This window comes from Cebidichthys violaceus, unplaced genomic scaffold (genome assembly GCF_023349555.1).
Source record: "Cebidichthys violaceus isolate CVI_PGR_0920_01 unplaced genomic scaffold, fCebVio1.0.p SCAF_2, whole genome shotgun sequence".
In the NCBI taxonomy this organism is placed as follows: Eukaryota; Metazoa; Chordata; class Actinopteri; order Perciformes; family Stichaeidae; genus Cebidichthys; species Cebidichthys violaceus.
In genome coordinates, this window is record NW_027176372.1 from 21,609,328 (window position 1) to 21,630,071 (window position 20,744).

At 42.0% G+C, this 20,744-nt stretch overlaps 1 protein-coding gene across 3 annotated transcripts; it reads right to left on the minus strand.

Moving 5' to 3' along the window:
* Positions 1 to 11,319: 11,319 nt before the first annotated feature.
* hs3st1 (heparan sulfate (glucosamine) 3-O-sulfotransferase 1) lies at positions 11,320 to 19,919 on the minus strand. 3 transcript variants are annotated; one of them, XM_068715168.1, is made up of 4 exons: positions 19,716 to 19,919; positions 19,225 to 19,313; positions 13,163 to 13,537; positions 11,320 to 12,405 (listed from the first exon to the last, which is right to left on the minus strand). In XM_068715168.1, exon 4 carries the CDS (start codon positions 12,261 to 12,263, stop codon positions 11,349 to 11,351), a length of 915 nt encoding a protein of 304 aa, XP_068571269.1. In that variant the 5' UTR covers positions 12,264 to 12,405; positions 13,163 to 13,537; positions 19,225 to 19,313; positions 19,716 to 19,919; the 3' UTR covers positions 11,320 to 11,348. The 3 variants fall into 3 exon arrangements, with proteins under 3 accessions (XP_068571269.1, XP_068571270.1, XP_068571268.1); XM_068715169.1 differs by having other exon boundaries at positions 13,163 to 13,857; XM_068715167.1 differs by lacking the exon at positions 13,163 to 13,537 and having other exon boundaries at positions 19,243 to 19,313.
* Positions 19,920 to 20,744: the final 825 nt, after the last annotated feature.

A 20,744-nucleotide genomic window follows, 5' to 3' on the forward strand; every position in this document is an offset into this window, starting at 1 on the left:
AACTTGAGGCAAAAAAAAAAAAAGAGCCTATTGATTTGAATGACACATGGGACACAAAGGTGCTAAGAGCCTTCAGAGTGCATGTAGGATCGCTCTCTTCTCGTCTCTTACACAAAGTTCTTGCACGCAGTCTTGTGGGGGACGCCCACAGCTACAACCTTATAAGTGCACCACACACTCCCATGTAGGAGGCAGGTTACACACACACACACACACACACACACACACACACACACACACACACACACACACACACACACACACACACGGATGGATGAGAAAGGGCCTTATTAAATAAGAGGAGGGCCTACATGGTGAAATGGAGCAGTGAGGAGTTTTATGCACTGCCTCCTCTGCAGTGTTGGTGGACCGCCAGCATCACCATAAGCAGTCAGTCAATAGGCTGACTCAACAGTGTGTGAAATTAAGAGGGAAATAGAAGTAGACAGACATTAAGCCTCTCTCCCACTTCCCCTTCACCCTCTCAGACGCCAGACAGCGGCTAATGCACCCCCTGGAGCCCCCACACACTGCTATCACACACCAGCAGCGCCACAGCTCCACTTCTCGTTCGTCTGCGCCTCAAAAAAAGACACACAGTGACCTTCTTTCGACAGCTCCAGCGTAAATACGACGCTGAGTTTTCTGAACGTCCGTTTATGCGAGTTTCAGGTTTGACTCAACCTGCAGAGATGTAAACATCTTTTGCATGCAGCCAAATGGCAGAGAGCTCCAATTCTGCTTCCTGCAAGATGAGGCTTTGTTCGAGTTTTTTTTCTTTATATATGGAAATGATGAAGACAAATGATTACACTTTGTGCCATGAACATAAGAAGCTGAATTTATGACACACAAAAAGCATAAACAAACCCCAGCAATACGTCATGTTACGATAACAACTCCCAATAAAACCAGCCATCTCTTGTCAGACGTCTACTGGGAATATGTTTTGAATATCTTTTGAATATGTTTCTTCCAGCTTCTTGATATGTTAATGCAGCTCTTGTTTTTGAGTCAGAAACTAAATCCTTTCTGCTGAGAGCCTCATTTTGTCAAAGCAGGGAGGAGTCACATCTCCATACCAAATGTCTGGATTAGAATGGAACTGCTATTAAGGAAATTCGGAAACAACGGCCTAATGATAAAAACTTCAGTTGCCAAGGTAATATGCAAAACAGTCTCATTGACTCCGAGTTGAACTATGAGAACCTTCAAAAGGGAGGCTGGCTGAATCGAACCGTACCCTGCTGACTGAAATAAACTTTGCTACTTCACTTTGTTTGATAGTATGTATTAATTATCCAATCAGGAAAACGCTGAATATGTTTGATATATAGCTCTCAGTTTGACAGTCAAATAACCAGTGGAAAGTAATTACATTTACTCGGTACAATTTTGAGTATACTTCTTTAGTTCTATTTTAGACTTCAACCAGTTATAGTTAGACCTACTTTGAAAATTAAGATTTTGCAGAGAAAATCGCGTTTTAGTATAAAGCGTGATGCTTTTTAAATAAAGTAATTAAAACGTCACCACGACCAGATATAACATTAAAATGCTTTTTACACATTTATGCATCAGAATTGTGGGAGGATGAAAAGGATAAAATGATGTTTCAATTAATTTAATTTAATTTAATATCATGATATATATATCTATATATATATATCTATATATATATATCTATATATATGTATCTATCTATATATATATATATATATATATATATATATATATATAGATATATATATATATATAGATATATATATATATATATATATATATATATATATATATATATATATATATATATATATATATAACCGTATGCAGATCAGCGCCACTTCTTTGCTAACCCAATGAAATAAATACATGTATGTCATCACATAGATGAAAAAACATGTTTATGTTTAATTTACAACATTGCTTGCAAAATGCAAATGCAACCAAATATATTCAATGTACAAATACTTTGGACATATTGTCCGCTTGAACGCTGTGCATCAGTAATAATACTCCACTATGATGGTAACTTAACACTAACAGAGCATTTAGTTGCTTAACGATTACTTTAACTTCTGAAACTTGCTAAATGCAGGACTTTAACTTTTAATTGAGTATTTCTGATTCTTTGATGAAGTAAATGATCTGAAGACTTGCATATAACCATTTAGAAGAAGGTGTAAATTATATCATCATTGACATATTTTAAACTTTAAGTCCAAGGGGACTCAAGAAACCACTAGAGGGAGCAACAATACATAAACAAATGCAAAGGGCCGTCTCTGTGCAGTTTACAGCCTCAACATGGGCAAAAGGCTTTAAGACATCAAAATGATCATGCTGGTATTTCAGAGTTCAGATTCCAACACTACAAATGATTATGAACCAGAGGAGCGCAGCAGTATTTTGTGGTTTATAATCATTTTTAGTTTTGGAATCTGAATTCTGAATTCTGAAATGCATGCCATGCTCATCAAGTTTCTTTTCTTTCCTTCACCCGTCCTGATGCAACGAGATTCAGTCTGGCTGAAGATGAATGCAAGTGGCTGCAGGCTAAGGGAAGACAACGTCTGCACAGCCTCTTCAAATGGATATTGACCAAAAGGGGAAAAAGCTGATGGGATTTCATTGACCTATGGCAAACTGCACCGTGTTACACAACCAGATCAATGTCCTCGCTCCCTCTTTTCTCCCTTCACCCCTCTCCGGGGGACTTTTAATGCTCAAATTTGTTCTTGCGGGGGAGCACCTGAAAACGTCAACAGATGTGTGCGAGCGTGTTCTGTGAGGCTCCTCAGGATTGCTGGGGAAAGCGTTTGATCCGCGAGAATTCTAGGATGGCGAACCAAGTTTTTCGGCTGATGTTGTGCACTTCAGAGGGGATGTTAGTAACAGGGAGATTCTGTAATGGGGAAGATCCTGCATCGATGCAGCATTATGTTTCTCTCGCTCTGAGAGACATTTTGTATTCATGCCGTCAACCTGCTGCCGTTATGTCCAAGGTCAGCGGTTGAAAATATCTGATTGAAATCTCTCTGGTTGATTTGCCATTCTGAATTTCCATAAGGAAAAGTGTGCCAGGTCAAAATCTCAGACTTACAACAGGCACAACAAAGATGACGTCAGTGTTTCATGTCTGCTGTGGTGAAGAAGAAAAATGTGTCCGGCCTGAAGCCGAGAGCCACAGAGGAGTTTGATGATCGATAAACTCTTACAATCATATTCTTATGTTTAGTTTCTTATTTCATTTGAATACAGGTAATTGCTTATTTTCTAATTACACCCAACATGTGGGTCATCTGGAAAAAATGCAAACTTTCTGTATCGACTGCAACAATTGAATTTAACGGAGCGATGTTTTGATCTAAAATAAATCTTCATAAGTTATTCAATACTTGACTGGAAGCCTGGAAGTTTTTTTTTTTTTTTAGATGTGCACAGTCTGCAGTCTTGTCCTAAAACAAGACTGAGCGTCTGCAGCCACGCTAGCGGCTCTGTGAGGATGTAAAATGTAAAAAAAACTGATTCATGCAGTCGTAGTAATTGTGGCTCGAGGTTGGACGTCGTAATAAAGGACTTTGCGACTTACATATCAGAATGGATTCTGAGCATAGAAATGTAAAGAGATGTGTTTGACAGTATAATTTGTGTGAGAATAGTGAGAACAGAAAGGTCATAATGTGAGATTTTATGATAGCGTTGATTTTATTTTTTTGACAAGTTTAAATTTTGACCTCAGGGATCACTAAAGTCATTAGGGTTCATCCTCTGGGGATCCTACATGGCAATCCATTCAATAGTTGCAGAAATATTTCAGCTCCGTAAAATTAAGCTAAATACTTTGAAATGTTCCCTTGAATATATTTAACTTTGTAATCAGGAAGATGGGAGCAGATCCATGCTGACAATAACTGAAGAGCTCAAGTTTATGAGTTTCACATTTATTTACCGGTAAAAAAAAAAATAATACAGTTAAGTTTAAAACCAAACAACATGTCAGAAAAACTAAAACAACATGATATGAATTCGTGGCTGTGACTTCTCAGCTGTTAACAAAACACAAGAGAACCATACAGAATGAGAAGGGACTTTAAATGGCCATGTTTCAATTAGTGGAAAGATCGTATTATCATTCTCCAGGTGAGAAGCAATACATCAGCCGTGCAGGTCATTGGATTTCAAGACTCATGGGTGAGGGGATTTGGTCAATCATGGAACAGCCGATTGATTTTCCTCTCTTTATTTGCAGCACTTGGCAAAAGGCAGAGGGAAATTTGCCTCTCTGGACACACTGATTGAATGTAATTTTGTCTTTATGCAGCAAGCTTACCACCTGTTTTCTACTTTCTTTGGGTTGACATTTGGGGACATGAAACACGTTCGTGAAATGCTTGAAAAAACGAAAAAGGAAACAGTGTAGAAAACAGCGTGGTTTGACTTGGAGGAGTGCATTTACTGTGATGACTGTTACTGGAATGTGAGGAGATTGAATGTCAAATCAAAAAAAAACTTTTTCTTCAAAGCATTCGACTGTGTTTCTGTAATTACTGAAATTCCATCCGGGGTTTGAACACATTGAAGCACATTTACGACACGAGATTCACACAATAAGACTCACATTTCAAGCCCTGGCTTGGCGATAATAAGCGGCACATTATTGCTTGTTACAATATTTGTTCAGAGTAATAAATTAATGCCAAATAAACACCTTTTAAATCTCTTAATATGAAGCAATACATAGCTGGCATTTGTAACTCTAAATAGCCTAAACCCCACAGGTGTAGGCTATTGGTCCCTCCTCTGGTCATCTTCCCTTAAGAAGGACCCACCATTTAATATCATTAATGTGTGTTTTGTTTTCCATTGACTTGGAGCAAGAGTGAGCTGAGACCACTATACCAGCGGAGGGGCCAACACATGGTTTCAATATGCGGCAGCTCCACTCGTTTCAATCAGGACAACACACACAACATGCTGTTATGTGGTAATGTGATACTCGAGTGATCTCATGACGTTTAGCTTTAATTTGAACCATACGTAGATTGTACACAAAGAACATTTGTCTGGAGAGGTTTTTTTTTATGTCTTTTTGACTAAAGAGACAATGTTCTCTTACAAGCAGAGTAACACTACAATATAACTCGAGTGTTAGAAGCAACCAAAATAAGTTCATCAGTGACGTCAAATGGGACGGTTTGGAAAGAAAAAGAAAAACATCCCCAGTAACAGAACCCATTTAGAGCTATTCTTGGGTTTCACTCTTTGGAGAGAGTCTGGGTCTGGATCCCGATGCTCTGTATCAAAATTCATATGCTGCCTGTATGGAAAGACATAATCCTACACACATGCATGTGCTTGCATGGACACATGCAGAATTCCACATGTGCACACACACACACACACACACACACACAAGCACAGAAAAACACAAAGCAAGTCATGAACTCAACACACACACACACAGGTTTGCACACACACTCACAGAGGGAGTGAGAGCTATCTGTGGGGCCCAGTCATGCTTCACCCATGCAGAGGTGTCTGTTAGCAGTGGGAGTTATCATTGGCCATGGAGGCTTACTCCTCTGCCAGGGGAGACCAATGCCAGGAAATGACTGATAACAGAGCACAGCTCGCACAGCGGCAGCACATGTAGACCTGGGCAGAGATGAAGGAATGATGGGAAATAAGTGTGCATACATCATACAGTACAGCTCGGGCCCTCCCGTCTAATGACATGCATTTACCTTCCATTAGCTCTGAAAGGGTAAACAGGATTGAGGAAGCCGCTCACTCAGAGGTAAAACCACATTTTTTTCTGATTTAATATCTTGAACATTATTTGTTGCAACGTCAACCTGCAAAATGGAAAGGCTCATTGATATAATAAGCATGGAGGGAAATTGATGATTTGTGTGATCGCCCGAGAAAGAACCATAACTTTGAGTCATATGCTGTGGTGTGTTAATTTCGGTGATTCAATTTATTCACCGTGACGTCGTCGTCTGCTGCCAAAATTCGCTTTCTGTTTGTGCAGGGGAAACGGTCAGGGTCTCCAAATCCTTCACATTTCTTGACAGCTGAAGGACCAGGATTCCTTTTAAGGTTTGAGATTTTCCAACGGAAATGCTCATGAGGTTAATTTAGCAGATGATACTCAAGAACAAGGACTCTAGATATTTCCAGTAAGTCATTTAAAACCCTCATCAACCAGAGGTCACACAGATCAAGGATTCAATTTGTGAAATACCTTGAGTGAGGGCAATGGGAAAAATAGTATTAGATTTTGGAGAGTTGTGTGTTTTTGTTGCTAGCCTGTGTGTTTATGGTACCTAAGCTGTAATCGTTAGCATGTCTGGCTAACAGGCTTACTACCTACTGTACTGCAGACCAGTGTTACTGCCAAGGACAAGGAGCACAACGTTGAAACAACATGAAAAACTAGAATCACCACTTCATCATTTTATCATTAGACATTTGTGTGAAATTGTCATAGTTAGCGTATGAATTCTTTAGTTATGGTCAAAAACACATTTTTGTGAGGTAACAGTGACCTTTGACCACCAAATTCCAATGAATTCAACTTTGAGTCCAGGCGGACGTTTGCGCCAAATTTCAAGAAATTCCCTTTAGGCGTTCCTGAGATATCACATTCACCAGAATGGACCGCATGGATGGCGGACAAAATGCCTTAGAAGATCCTTTCTTGCTTTTCCTTTTCAAGTCCAAGATAAGATAAGATAAGCCTTAATTGATCCAATTCAGGTGATGCAGCAGCGTAAGGACATAAGTAGCCTACAGATAAAAAGATTAGTAAAAAAAAAAAAAAAGGTTTAGGCTATCCAACTAGCAGACAAATATAAGTCAAAATATGAACAATATAAGAGCAATTAAAAACAGAGTTAGGAGGTAGAGGGACATGTGGTTAAAAGCAGCACCAACAGAACACACCATAATAACATGTAATGCGATTAAAAGCTAACTTTTTGAATACGTTTAGCCCACACGGTAATGGTGACCATGGAGACTCTTGATCACACCAGGTTTGCGTCGGAATGGTTGTACAGCTGTTCATTATCAGATTCACCTTTATTCGGATTCAAAAAGCCTTTAGATGTTGTCATGAAAAGACCTCTTAATATCGAGAAGCAGCCGAGACCAAAGCTAATCACAACCAGCCGCGACTCAAACAAAAGGTCAGTTTGCCTTTTAATGACAGAAACCAGCGCTTTGATTAAACGATAGATTCACTTTTGTCTGGTTTAATCAAGGATGCTTGTCAGGGCTGCAGATTAGATGTTTAACAGGTTTCTGAGAATCTTTTATTTACCTGGTGTGTGTCCTTGTTTCAAGGTTACCTGCATCGTAAAGCAGCAGCGTTATCTCTGGGTTGGAGTGCATGTCAACACTGAATAAAAAGAGCTTCCTGCAAAACGCAGTATAATGGTGTGAATCTGTTCCTCTCGTCTGTTTTCGTCTTTTATAGCTGTGGGCGACACCTGGAGTGGCATTCAGTGCATTGGTGGTGTGATAAACCAGATGCCGACCAGGCACACTTGACTGAAAACATGCAAGGACCATCTTCACCGTACCACGAAAAAGTAATTCATCCAAAAGAAACGTGAAATGCAGACGCACCGTAGGCGACGTCCAGTGTGTCTTTCTTTTACAAACCGTACAGATTTACCTGCAGGGCCATAAAAACAGCCCCATGAATTTCCTGAAGATAATCACCTTGCAATCTTTGAAAAAACGTTGAGGGTCATCGAGCAAAACTCGCTGCTGAAATCCCTCTTTTCAAAAAACTCTTCTAATCACCTGAATGGAAACAATTCTCAGTTTGCAGGATAATAAAACAGATTTCTTAATGCAGGTAGCTTGAAATTACACATATCCTTATTTGTTTTTGTAAAACACATGCAGAATATTAACAATTTGTATGAAAACATAAGAAAGGAACATTAATATGTATAAATATTAAGGACAACAATGTACAGCTTGAGACGCACGTCTTTATCGTGCAACTGATTTTTTTTTTTTTTTTTTTTTCATCCAGATGGTGAGAAGAGTCCTTCAGGATTTAGCAGTAACTGTGGGCGTTATTAATATAACAGGAAGTATATATTTCGGAAATATGGATGCCTATACCTCTGTGACTCAAATGTAAAGGCTAGGCTAACAAGCAAACACTGTGTGTGTGTGTGTGTGTGTGTGTGTGTGTGTGTGTGTGTGTGTGTGTGTGTGTGTATGCGTTTGTGCAATCCTATTTCTGTGTTTGCATGCAGAAGAAAGAGAGTTAGATTCAATTCAATAAGAGTGGGTGCATGTGTTATTTCTGCCGGGCTTCACACATTGAGTGGACAAACAATCTATTCCAATTAAAGGGAGCTGCAGCCCTGGTGACTGCAGAAGTGGCTGTGCTCCATCGGATCACATCACCCTTTGAAAAACCCCGAGATCGGCCGATTGTGGTTTGAAGGGGAGCGGGGCCCTTCAGGAACAGCTCGTGAGGCCTGGCAGCAGGATGGGGGTGGGTGCCAGTCTGGCTCCAAGTTAGTCCAGAAAGTTTCTCAGCACACAGTGCTAAGGTGGAGGGAGGCGGGGGGAGGGGGGGGGGGGGGGGGGGGGGGGAGGCAAGGCCATTAATTCTGGCTGTAGCCCCGGTTTACCGCTCTTACTGCATGTGGGCCGAGAAGGCAAATTAATTATGTGGCTGAGATTAGATTAATTAGGTGATGTTAAGGGAAATCTGTGACTGTAAAACTTTCGAGGGCTGCACAGCTGACTAGACTAATGGCGCGTTCATGAACTCTTAATAGATGCTACTCTGATGTTGAGTTGTGGGCAAGTAGAGCGCAGAGAGACAGCCAGGAAACTAGAGGCCGAAACAGAGAGAGCAGAGGAGATGTGTCCCGACTGAAAGAGAGTTCAGCAGGAAAGGATTTATGCTTCATCTTGGAAAACCTGCACAAGCTTATTATTTCCAAGTTCCCCATTTGTTTAAAGCTCTATATAATCAATATTTTTCTATTAACAATGGATCAAAATATTTGACCGGTCATAGTGACGAACCAGCAGTTCCACTCTGAGCTTTTTAGCTTCTTTCAACTTTCCTGTTCTTTGGTTTTATGGCATTTTTTCTGTGTCGTTTCCACCCGCAGCCGTTTCAAACATTAAAAGCTCTAAAAGCGGACTGTACACGAGCTGTCCAGCTCCAGCACAAACTGTACACAAACAAAAGCTATAGCTTGCTGGCTGAGGTGGAAGAAGTATTCAGGTCCTTTACCAATAGAAACATGATAAGGGGCCCTGACTACTGATTGGTTTATAGAAACAGAAAGTAAAGTACAAATACCATAAAACTGCACTCAAGAAAATGTACTTAGGTACTTTCCAGCACTAGTGCTAAAGCTTAACATTATTCCAAAGCATGTCTTCCTCCTCTTGTTCTTCCATAAGTGACCTTGCAGTTTATGGTGTTGAGGTTAAAACAGGTTTATCTGGAAATTGCATCGGTCCTTGTTCGACCCAGAGAAACCCAGAGCTCGCCGCCGTATTCTCCATTTGAAGTGAGGAAAACTGCGTTTCTGCGAGTTCCTCCAGATGTGACGGCTGTAATCTGGAAGACCCGACACCTTCAAAGCTACACTAAAAGCATAACGTGCCAGATGTGCGTTATCGCCGCACATGCCAAACGATGCAAGCAAGCAAGCTCGCTGATAATCTCACAGCAGAGTTCAGCCTCTCTCTACGCCCTGCAGCCGAACCCGTTCTGCTGATAGTGTTGAGTAACACTATCAACACCTATCACTATTAAAAACACACGCGATAACTGCAGGCAGATCAGGGAGAAGCATTCCTGCTCTCTGAGGGCACAAAGAAGAAGAGCGACGGAATGAAAGAAATATCGCTTTGGTCTGTATTTATTTAAGGGTCAACGAGGTTAACATCCTGTCTGCAGAGTCCCAGTAAGCCCCTCCCGAGTTAATCTAGGCCACATTCAAATACGAAACAGCTACTGTACTTTTTGGAGCTTAATGTCTTTGAGACGGTGCTGCTGATGTTTTCAAAGTAGCAATAAGATTTGAATAAATAATCCCTTGCCTCTTTAAAAAAAAAAAGAAAGAAGAAAGAACTGAGTAAGAAGACTGCGCCCTGGGGCATAAACAACTTCATCTTTTGATTTCTCACGGTTGTGCTTGAATCTGACTTTACCTATCTGCCCACTCTCGATTCTCTCATCCTAATTTATCATAGTAAAAGTTACTCTAAGTATGTGTACAACACCCTGACAGTTAAAGCTTCGTATTAGCGGTTGGAGGAGCGAGAGTTAAGCCGGCAGCACAACTATTTGTTTCGAGCAGAACGCTGTGGTCGACACGAGCCGACGGAGGGGAGAGCAAACAGGAAATTCAAGAGAGTTTGATTCACGTGAAGGCAAGTGTGTTCAAAACAACTCGTCGATAAATGTAAATGCATTCAGAAAACAGTGTGATCCAGTAATCCACAGAGACGGGTGCAGTCTGCACTCAGACACACGCTCGTGTCAGTTAACCGAGCGGAAATCATGACTCAAGTCGTCCTCTTTGCTTGTTAAGATCTGAAGACAAACCGCAACAGCAGACGGATACATAATGGATGAATAAAAATAGATAAACAAAGAAGAAGAAAGAAAAAAACAAAAAAAAAACATCAGACATTCTAAAAATAAAATACATCTTTATTATGGTATTAATTCTTCACTTGAAAAAACTATTTACAGTACACCGCAATGATCGGCAAATATATGATGTGCGCTGAGCTTTTTTCTTTTTTTTTTCATATCTTAGTCTTACACAGAGAAACATTTGATTAACAAAAAAAACAAAAAAAACGTGCCTGAAAGTGACTGAGAAAAATCATAGCAGCAGGTAAAAAGGTCCTTCAGAGCGCTTAATGCAGTTAGACGTTAATAATGTCATAGTATATGAAGCGAAACGTGAGGGTATGACAATATTAAACTGCCTGGTACTTATCTTTATGCAACACATTAACTGGCACAGTCCAGAGTCCGAATGTCAGCGTACGTCTTTGAACAGCAGTGAGTGTTTACAACAGTACACAGAGAAAATGTTCAACAATGAAAATAAAAAATAAAAACCATGCACCAACAGAGCGTGTCATGAACTGCAGTCCACCCTGATATTTGGCTCGATCGTACTCCTGTAACAAACGCACGAGTACAAAAATAGACATGTACATTAGCTTTACCTCTTCATCTACGTCGTTAGTGAGGAAAACAGATTATCCCCCCCCCCCCCCCCCCCCCCCCGAGCCGCTCTACGCCAAAACTACCGAGACTCCGACGTTCACTTCCAGTTGAATGTTTGGCCCACCAGCTCGAAGAACTTCTTGTTGGGTTCCTGAAAGAACTGGTAGAGTTTCTGCAGGATGGCGGGCGCCACGTGAGGGTGAGCCCTGCCCTTCGAGTCATGTAAACACCGCTCTCGCCCGTGGTCCCTCAAACAGTAGAATCCTTTTGTTTTGTTGAAGTAAAAATTTGAAGCGTTTATCTGCGGTTCCAGCTTCAAGAACCTCTCCACCTTCTTCATCTCGGGGAACGGGTCCCTGATCAACTCGTCCCCATCCACCACGTGGATGCTCTCCAGTGGGAAGTACGTCAGCCAGTTCTGCATGTGAACATAGTACAGGCTGCGATTGAGAGCCTTGTATCCCAGGTTGATCTCGCCGTCCTTCACCAGAACGGACTCGATGGGCTGGTAGCGCTTGTGCTTCTGGAGGCGGTTGTAAAAGACCTGGGTGTAGTCCGACAGCACCCGCTCCGTGGGGTCTCTGAGGATGAGCAGCAGCTTGATGTCAGGGTTCACCTGATGGATGCGCTTGGGGACTTTGCTGGAGGTGAAGTAGGCCGGCGTCTTCTCGACGGTCAGCTGGTCGGGGAAGGCGTAGGGCATCTGGCTGAGGTACCAAGGCAAGCCCTTCTGGAAGTGGCTCTCCCAGTCGAAGAAGTGCACCTCGTTCTGAGCCGCCGCCACCGCGCTGTGCAGACTGAGCATCTCTATCAGCGCCCGCGTCCCCCCTTTCCTCACGCCAATAATTAGGATCTGAGGAAGCTGCTGGAGGGTGCCGTTTGGGTGGCTGGTGGCGTTGTCGGTGGGCGACAAGGTGGGAGGTGGAGGTGGCCCCTCGTCGGCCACGGGCCTGGAGGGGACGGGGGGAGACTGCATTGCAAAGAGCAGCAGCCCGAGGAGTACGGCTGCCATGAGGGAGGTCCTGACCCTGGAGGATTTCAGCCTGGCGAAAGCACCAAAACTGTATCCCACATTGAAAGAGCAGCTGCCTGAGCACAATGGTCCAATTGAAAAGCAAAAAAAAAATTTGCCTCTTCTCTGCCAGCAGCAGTAACTGCAAGGGAGGAAAACAGCTGTGATTAGGATATACCTGAACATCTGGCAGCGGGACAAAACACTTCTGGAAAATACACAATCCATCCCACACATATAAACAACCTCTGATCATAAACATCCTTATGACTCAAAGGGAGCAACATTTGCATGATAACAAATCTATTGAGGTGATTCAACTTTAAACTCCACCCAGCAATATCTGCAAGGCAGAAACAATGAAAAATGAACGTTTTAAAACAAGAAAAAAAATGTCTTCAGGACAGTAATAATCTTTATTCCACGTCCTTAAAAACAAACATGTTTCAGTGTCATTTATTTACCTACAACAATACAATACACCCAGAGCATTTTATAGCATAAAAAACACAGATCACCTTGAAAAACGGTGTAGCTTGTATTAAATAAAAAATGTACAGAAACTGAGTTTATCTGGGTTGAGTCTCTGAACTACTGCTTTACAATAATGCATTTAAAAAAAACCGTGATGCAATAACGTAAATATTTACTTTAGTCAATACGTGTTCAAGACTGGATCGGAGCTCGGAGATGTTTACGGGCTATAGGAAAGGCGCAGGTGTGGTGATTATTGCACAATAAAAACGGACGACAGAAACTATAGGTACCATATGTGCGCGCATGTTTTTTTCTGCTACTGTCATGTTTTAGTTCAGCATTATGTTCAATATGTCAGTCTTGGTTTTATCTCGCTCTCGCATTGAACCGAGACATCCACCTAAGTGCCGCTGATCTCTTACCTTGTTTTTTTTAACTAAAAGCCTCTCGACTCGACACCGATTTCATTCCGATACCTCCGACACAGCGGGAGGGTGGAGGAAGGAAGGAAGGAAGGAAGGAAGGAAGGAAGGAAGGGATCCAGCTCTCTGCGCCGTCCCTCCGGTCTCTTTCCGAGCGCACACAACTCGCCTCCCGACGCGGCGCGGCACCAACTTCACCGGAGTTGCCTCCTCTTGTGCTTGTGCGTCCGAGCCAGACTGGGTCCTCACGGTATATTCTTGGCTGTCAGACGCTGAAGCCTACGCCCACTTTACGTCTGCAGGGCCACTCCCCCACCCACCCTCCTGTGACTCACGTCGTTGTAATGTTATGGTATTTGAGGGGCGATAACGCTGCTGGTATGGGGTGACGTGAGGGGAGGAGGCGGTGTGTGATGTAGAATTGTGACCAAAGAAAGTGGAGAAAAGAACAACACCGTGGTGTGATTATGCGTTATAGAGCGGCAGAGAAAAGAAATGCTCTAATCTTGCAGGGAGATCTTTTTGTGACTGTAGCTCAGATTGGAGACTATTTAACCAAGAAGGCCAAAATATTCAAATCAAGCAGTCTGACTTGCTCTTTGTACACATTTGTAGCCCATAGAGAGCCTGCGCCTTCTCAGGATTTGGGTTGAAAAAGGCTTTTCAGCGGAGCCTCCAGGAGTCCTCCCACCGCTCTGCTTTCAGGGGAAATCAATGAAAGAGACAGACCAGTTATTCATCCCTTGCATTCTTCTCCTCCTTTGTCCACAGCACAAGTGCATCTGTGGGTTAGTGGCAGAGTCCAACTTCCACAATCTCACCACCTGTTGGAGCTGCATTCTTTACATTTTACAAAGTGGAGATGCTCAAATGCTTTCCAGCAACAGCAAGCACCGCAAATATCCAATCCCAACATGCAGATTCACTGATGTCGAATACAAAGTCGTGTTTGGCCCTCTGAGTCACATCTTCTGTGTGCAGTCAGCGTGAGAACGTTTGAGGGACTTCACAGAGTCCATGAGTAAGTGCAACATCACTAAAGTCAGATACCAGTTTGTGGTGAGCTGCTTGTGACGCCCAACGTGTGCTCGTCTTCATCATGTGTTCACGTGAATACGAAATTGTCGGCTGCAGAGTCGAGTATAGTCTGCTTTCCCATGCTGACATTAAGCTTAAAGCCCTGAAAGGCTTAAGGGTTTCCCAACAGAATTTGGACGTCGATCTGATTTTACCCATGTTGGCGAAAAAAACATTCTGCTGTGTAGGTAATTTAAGTGAAGGCCAGTACTCACATTAAAGCAACGCTCAACGGCGTACAAGAAGCAGGAGGTTTGGTGCCACAGCAAAAGGTCGACCCCCACTTCTTAAAATGCATCCTTTCCTTTAGAGAGTGATGCAAAACGGGTGTTCCTTACTTATTCTCCTCACGGAGTATAAATGCTGATACGGCCGAGAGTTTTCACCCCCACATTGATTTTTAGATGCGGTTCAGTAATCCTCACATTCTGCCGTCGTCTCTCCTGGAGAAATGTAAATTCTGCGGAGTCGTGGAGCCGGCTCATACAATGTAACCCCGCTTTGAGGATCATCGGAAAGCGTCCGACTGCATTAACATGACAATAGTACATATATTCACAGACCGTAAATACCCTCAGCGCCACCTCAGCGACTTCCCTCACCCTCAGCTCTAAACACGACGGGGAAAACAAAAATAGCTTCTCCGTGCTTTAATGGGGGTCACATCTACGGCATGTTTCATCTTTAAAGTGATAAAGAACTCCTTCTCATTTAACACTTGTAAAAAGGGTTTGTGACTTTGCAGACACATTAAGGTGTGTGACCCAAACAGACAAATCTTGCAGTGATCAGCACACTTGTGTCAAACTGTGTATGGCATTAAAATCAGGTTTTATCTTGCTCTGGCAGGCTTACCAGGTTCGAAATGGGTACGCAGATTGTTATGGGTACATAAACGATATGCCTGCTGTGTGTGTGTGTGTGTGTGTGTGTGTGTGTGTGTGTGTGTGTGTCGTCGCTCTGATACTAATCTGTCTTGTGAAAATACTGTAAGACCTGAAAATGTGTGTTTAATGCACGTTTTACCGACTCACACAATCAGATGTCTAATGCCATTACTCGCTTGTGTTGCAGAGGATACTCTAAACAACTGTTAATCTCTTATTCATAACCAAAACTTCCTCCAATTAAAACCGAGCTGTGATCATATTTGGGCTAAATGTATTGCTGTCTAACACATAATTACACAGAAACAGAGCCACGCATGCATGGAGGACTTCAAATATTTCCATTTAGGAAAGGATCACTTTTTTTTAATGGACTCAAAGGTAAAGCGTTGACAATCCTGCAGGCGTTACTGGCGTATCATTAGGCTGCTTTTCCACTTCATATTCTGGTTTTCCATCTACTTTGTTATTATTAGTTTTCTATTCAACGCGTAGCTACACCTTCAGGCTACAAACGGTATTATTGTTCGGCTGCTTTTCTCCAAATTAATATTCTTGAGTTGGAAATTTGAATTTCTCGCGATGCTCATTAGGTTATTTTATTTTGTTCATGAATATTCAACACATTATGCTTGTTTGTCATGCTAAACACCTGAGGAGGAACAACAGTTATTTCTCCACTCAATGGCTGTTATTTTCTATTGCCTGTTTCCGCAGTTTAATTATACGCGCTGTGAATCATCGCCCACAGCACGCCCACCGGTGTCACACGGCAGGTCACACTATAGCTTCAGCTGTTTAACCAAACCGCTGTACTTTGATTGAGTGGGTTCACCGTATGGATCATTACTGCAATTGTGCATGGTGGTTATACAAGATGATGGCAAATGACACAAATAATAACAACGCAAGATGATCTGATGACACGTATAGCTGTCAGGTCGAAACAGAGAAAGCTACAGAAACAAACATCTGCAATTTAAATGTCTTTGTTGTGGAATGTTTCTCAAATAGATTTATTTAATATGTTTTCAACTGTGACAGGAACATGTTTAAACAGAAAGTGTTTGTTCTACAGTCTTTATTTAATTAGCCTTTATTTATACGTCTGTTAGAGAAATTCACTCGAAGCCGATGTAAAAGTCATTATCACAGGACATTTATTCCTGCAACAAGGAGACAGAGTTGAAACGCATACAAGTCATGCATCAAGGCTGCTCAGAGGTCTGTCTCTGAGTCTCTGATATTTATACTTCAGGATCACACACAAGTGCGCTGACACAGAATCATTTGCATAAAGCTACATTCTTCTCCCCTTCCGCACAAGCAAACGTCATCTTGACGTTTAGTAAGATATACAATCGGCCCTCACAGAAGGTCACAGCGACTGCTAAACGAGGAGCATCTGAGATAACAAGTGTGAAGAGAGTTCACACAGGAGCCACAGACTTCACGGAGCCGTGTATGTTTAAACAATAAGAACTGATCATTCTAAAAGTTATTTTTCCCCAACAACGTCCCATTGAGATCAAAGATCCCTTTTTATTCTGTTTGTGATCAGAAAACTTTGTGTCTTTTAATTCTTCCGTTTTAAGAAACGACTAACCTCGTGACCCTGCAGCTGCTCGGGACTTTGTTTCTCGCTCAGGAACACCTGTGCCACCCAGCCTCTCTGTGTCCTAGTAATTCATGTTCATACACAACCAATTTGCAATCCTGAGACCAGCACCAGTGCTGGAAGAAGGCTGACGATCATAAAGTGAAAGGAAAAGTTCATGATAAAAACCCCCTTGAGATGTATCATCTCGTTTATCACCATTCATACAAGACAGCAGTGACAGATTAAATACAAAATATAAATACAATTATCAGTACTGCAACATCATTTCTGGATTGTGTTCAACTTGCACACATCTTCAAAATACTAAGTTGTTTACTTAAACTTCAAAAAAATGCATTTTTGTTGTTGCATACAATCATAATCCTTGTTGCCCAGGGGCCTGATAGTGGCCACTGTGGCCACACAGAAAGAGACAGACCGATCTCCAGATGTGAAGCAGCAGTCTGAGTGTCTGGCTGGTTGGGAGGAGTTGACAGGAATAAGAGTTACAGAAGGAATAAATCAGCTGGTCAACAGTTTAAAGTCATTAAGATCACATTGCCTTTTTCCAGAAAGCTGCCAAACTAGTTGCACGCAAACGGAAGAACACGCTCACTAACTGCCTCAACTGACGCAACTATGACAAAACAAAAAGAAAAGTGAGCGCAACCGATTCCCACTGTGCTGTGTGACGTTCAATGACTTCGTTTCACTGCTGTCCGTGTGTCACGATGTGTCAGATGAAGCGAGAGAGGGGGAGGAGGTTTGGCTCCCGATCGTCGTGCCCGGTCATGCACAGTGACGTGGAGTCATGGGAAAGCAACAGTGGTGAACCGGGAGTGTTGCGTAATGATTCATCTGGGTTCCCATATGGACGCATGCGGGCGACTGCAGGGAACAGCTGAAGTGCAGTGAACTCTTTTTTTTTTACACCTTTTTCCCCAGAGAACAGAAGTTTTTGACATGGTAAACATAAATATGATCTAATTAACTGCAGATTCAGTTTGAGATCATTGACAGGCATTTTAAATAAACATAACCACAGCTTTCATGCAAAGATATTTTGCCTGAGTGATTTATTGGATAACACCGTGTCTGCATTTATTATTTCATCTCCTCAGGCAAATCATTAACCGTTAAACACATAGATCATAAAATGGGCTGAAACAAATATATCTGCTGTTTGTTGACATTTATGCACAAAGGCGGAGAGTAGGTGGTTGCTCTGTAACAGTAAACATCATTTTCTGTCAGGAGCTGAAGTGCTGAAGATGCTGCATTTTTCTGCGGGTTTACAGTTCTGCTGAACGACGAGGGATTACTATTTATAACCCCGCAGTAAAGGCTAAAAGGTAAGAGGAATCTCTCTCTATCGGTAATTACTGCAGAATTTGCCGTCCGTGCCAGGTGCAAATCCTTGGAAATGGCCTTCATTACGGGGGAAGCTCGCAGACTGTGGCTAAGAAGTGAGGATAATGACAGTGTGGGATTAACCCTGCTCCCAACTCTCTTTACTCCTCTTCCTCCGAGCCCTCCCTCCACGGCCGCCGCCAGCCTCCCCCCCCCCTCCCCCCCTCCCCCCCTCCATCCCTCGTTTCTCTAAAGAGCCCCATCTCTCAGACAACAAGAAAGCTTGCCGAAGGGGGTTTTGATCATCCTGTGATGCGCCGCTGTGTGACAGGTCTCAGACACAGATATTTAGTTTCCCCCTCAAAGAAGCCCAACTCAGGAGATTATTGGAGAAACTTCTGACACAGCTGCAGCTGAAATATTATTTTTTTTTACTCCAATGCAATCAGCCCTTAAACCTATCTACACCAAAAAAAAAGAAGGAGCTGGATGTGTTTGTTTGTGAATGTTGCTTGTGTGTGCGCCTTTTCAAATTCAGTTTTTTCATCTTTTCTCATTTTTTTTTGCTGGTGTTTATGCTTCCCGTCTCTTCTCAAAGTCAGACCAAGGTTTACTAAGAGGTCTGAATCAGCCAGCTTTTTCTATTCAAAAGTAAGTTTTTTCAAGCGTATGAAAAGAAGGATTAGCGGCTGTTTGGAGTGGAAAAAAGTATTTCGGAAAATCCACTTGAGTGCATTTGAAAAGTCTCCCCAATCACAAAGAAAAGGAGATTCAAATAGCAGGTCTTGCATCTGGGCATTTGGTGGTACTGAAAGCAGTGAGAGCATTTTCATATCCAGCTTGTGATGTGTTCATTAAAATACAAATCTTTGACCCGTGAGAACGTGCTGTCGTAATTAAAAGTATCAGGATGAAGGTTTGTACGCACAACAAAAATAACTTCAAATAGAATAACACCTTAATATTGGAAATATTTTGCCATGAATTGTAATAATCAAACTGAAACTGACAGTGGCTTTACAGTAAATAAATGTTGGGGAGGACGCTGAAAGAAACTCTAGTCCACTCAAAAGGAAACTCAGTATATGAGGGAGATATATGGCTCTTGTAAAAGTGTGTGTAGGTGTTTTAATTTACCCTGTAAATACCTGCAAACTTGAGCTGACCTGTCAGGTTGAAGCCAGACCAGATGTTTGAACTCAAGAGTCAGATGTTCAGGAGGCTGTAAGAAACCCATCTGTGTGGAGAAAAAAAAAAATGTGGAAAACATCAACACTGTATGATTATGCATGCTTTTTATTACTCTCACGAGAGGCTCGGCCAACAGCAGCCACAACACAGTATAGCTACCGTCTGAAAAACAGTGAAAATAGCAGCATGGAGGAGTCATCACACACACTTGAAGGTGGCTCCCTTTAAAAATCTAATATGGCGCCATGGTGAGCGAACTGAATACAGACCGCTATGTGATTTATTTACTGCGTTTGTTTCATTTAATGTGAAGATAAAAGCCACATGTGTTGGATAACACTGTAAAGATAACACCTTCTGCTCAGTGCTGCGCTGGCAAACACAAACTTCAGGAAGTTGTACCCAAAGCCGATATACCCGTCTACCCTTATAATCAATATCAACTCACCTGTGTGTAGTCTTTTCTTCTCTACGGTGTATTTGTTCATTGTTGTGTGATGCAACTGCAGATTTTTGGAGTGAAATATTCCATAAAACACCATCTGTCTGAAACAAAAACATGAGCTGCCTTCCAAATTGCTTTTTTAAAAAAAAACAAAAAAAAACTTTTAGTACATGCAGCTGCCTTTACAAAGTACATGCTGTTGCATGAACTATGTATTCAACTGGGACTTCCTCATAACATGGCACCTTGAACTTTGCTCCTCTTGCTCATATATGTGCCGCGCTAAGGATTGTGGGTCAGAATAGGCAGAAACGTATCCTGGCAGGAGTAGAACATCCTGGTGTTTATGGCATACTGTGTGACTGACATACTGCGTATTAGGGCATACTAAATAGTATGCTAGTACGGGAATTGAGAGCACAGGTGTTTATGGTTAGTACCTGTATTTCTAAGGAGGAAATAGATCTGGCTCAGGCGTCATCTGGTGATCTTCGGTGAAACCTCACGTGATGACAAATGGTCTCTGTTTCTGATAGGCTTCCTTGTATTTCTGTCTCCGGCTCTCCACTGATGGATATTTGCAAAAATATACGAAATATAACAACAACAGTAAACACAGAAATTCAAAAATTGAGGTTACACTGGGAGGACTAATCTGCTGTAAAGACACAGGCCTCTATGGAGGTGTGTGTGATGGGGGGGAAATACCAGTTATGATATCTGCAGAGCAGCCAGTGAAGGGACTGAAAAACGTGGGCCAAATTAAAAATAATTAGCCGTTTGTGTCGTCCCTCTACCAGCATCTCAGCTAATGATGTCACGAGGTCATCTAAGGAGAGATAAGGGTCATCTAAGGACATATCAAAATGACAATTAGTCTGAAAATGTGTTGTGGCTTATCATGAAAAGTCATGAAAGTGTTGCATTCAAGGCAGGGTTGTAAATTGGCCTATCCACATTTATCTTGATAGTTTCATAGTTTAAACATTGTGTTGTTGCTACTCAACAGTTAGATCATGGTATTATTTTCCT

Excerpts from the sequence above, each read along its gene's own strand:
- hs3st1 (XM_068715167.1), bottom strand. The coding sequence starts at position 19,313 with ATGGGTTTCTTACAGCCTCCTGAACATCTGACTCTTGAGTTCAAACAT. Across the intron at positions 12,406-19,242 it reads GTCTGGCTTCAACCTGACAG|TTACTGCTGCTGGCAGAGAA; the intron begins GTCAGCTCAAGT and ends CCTCCCTTGCAG.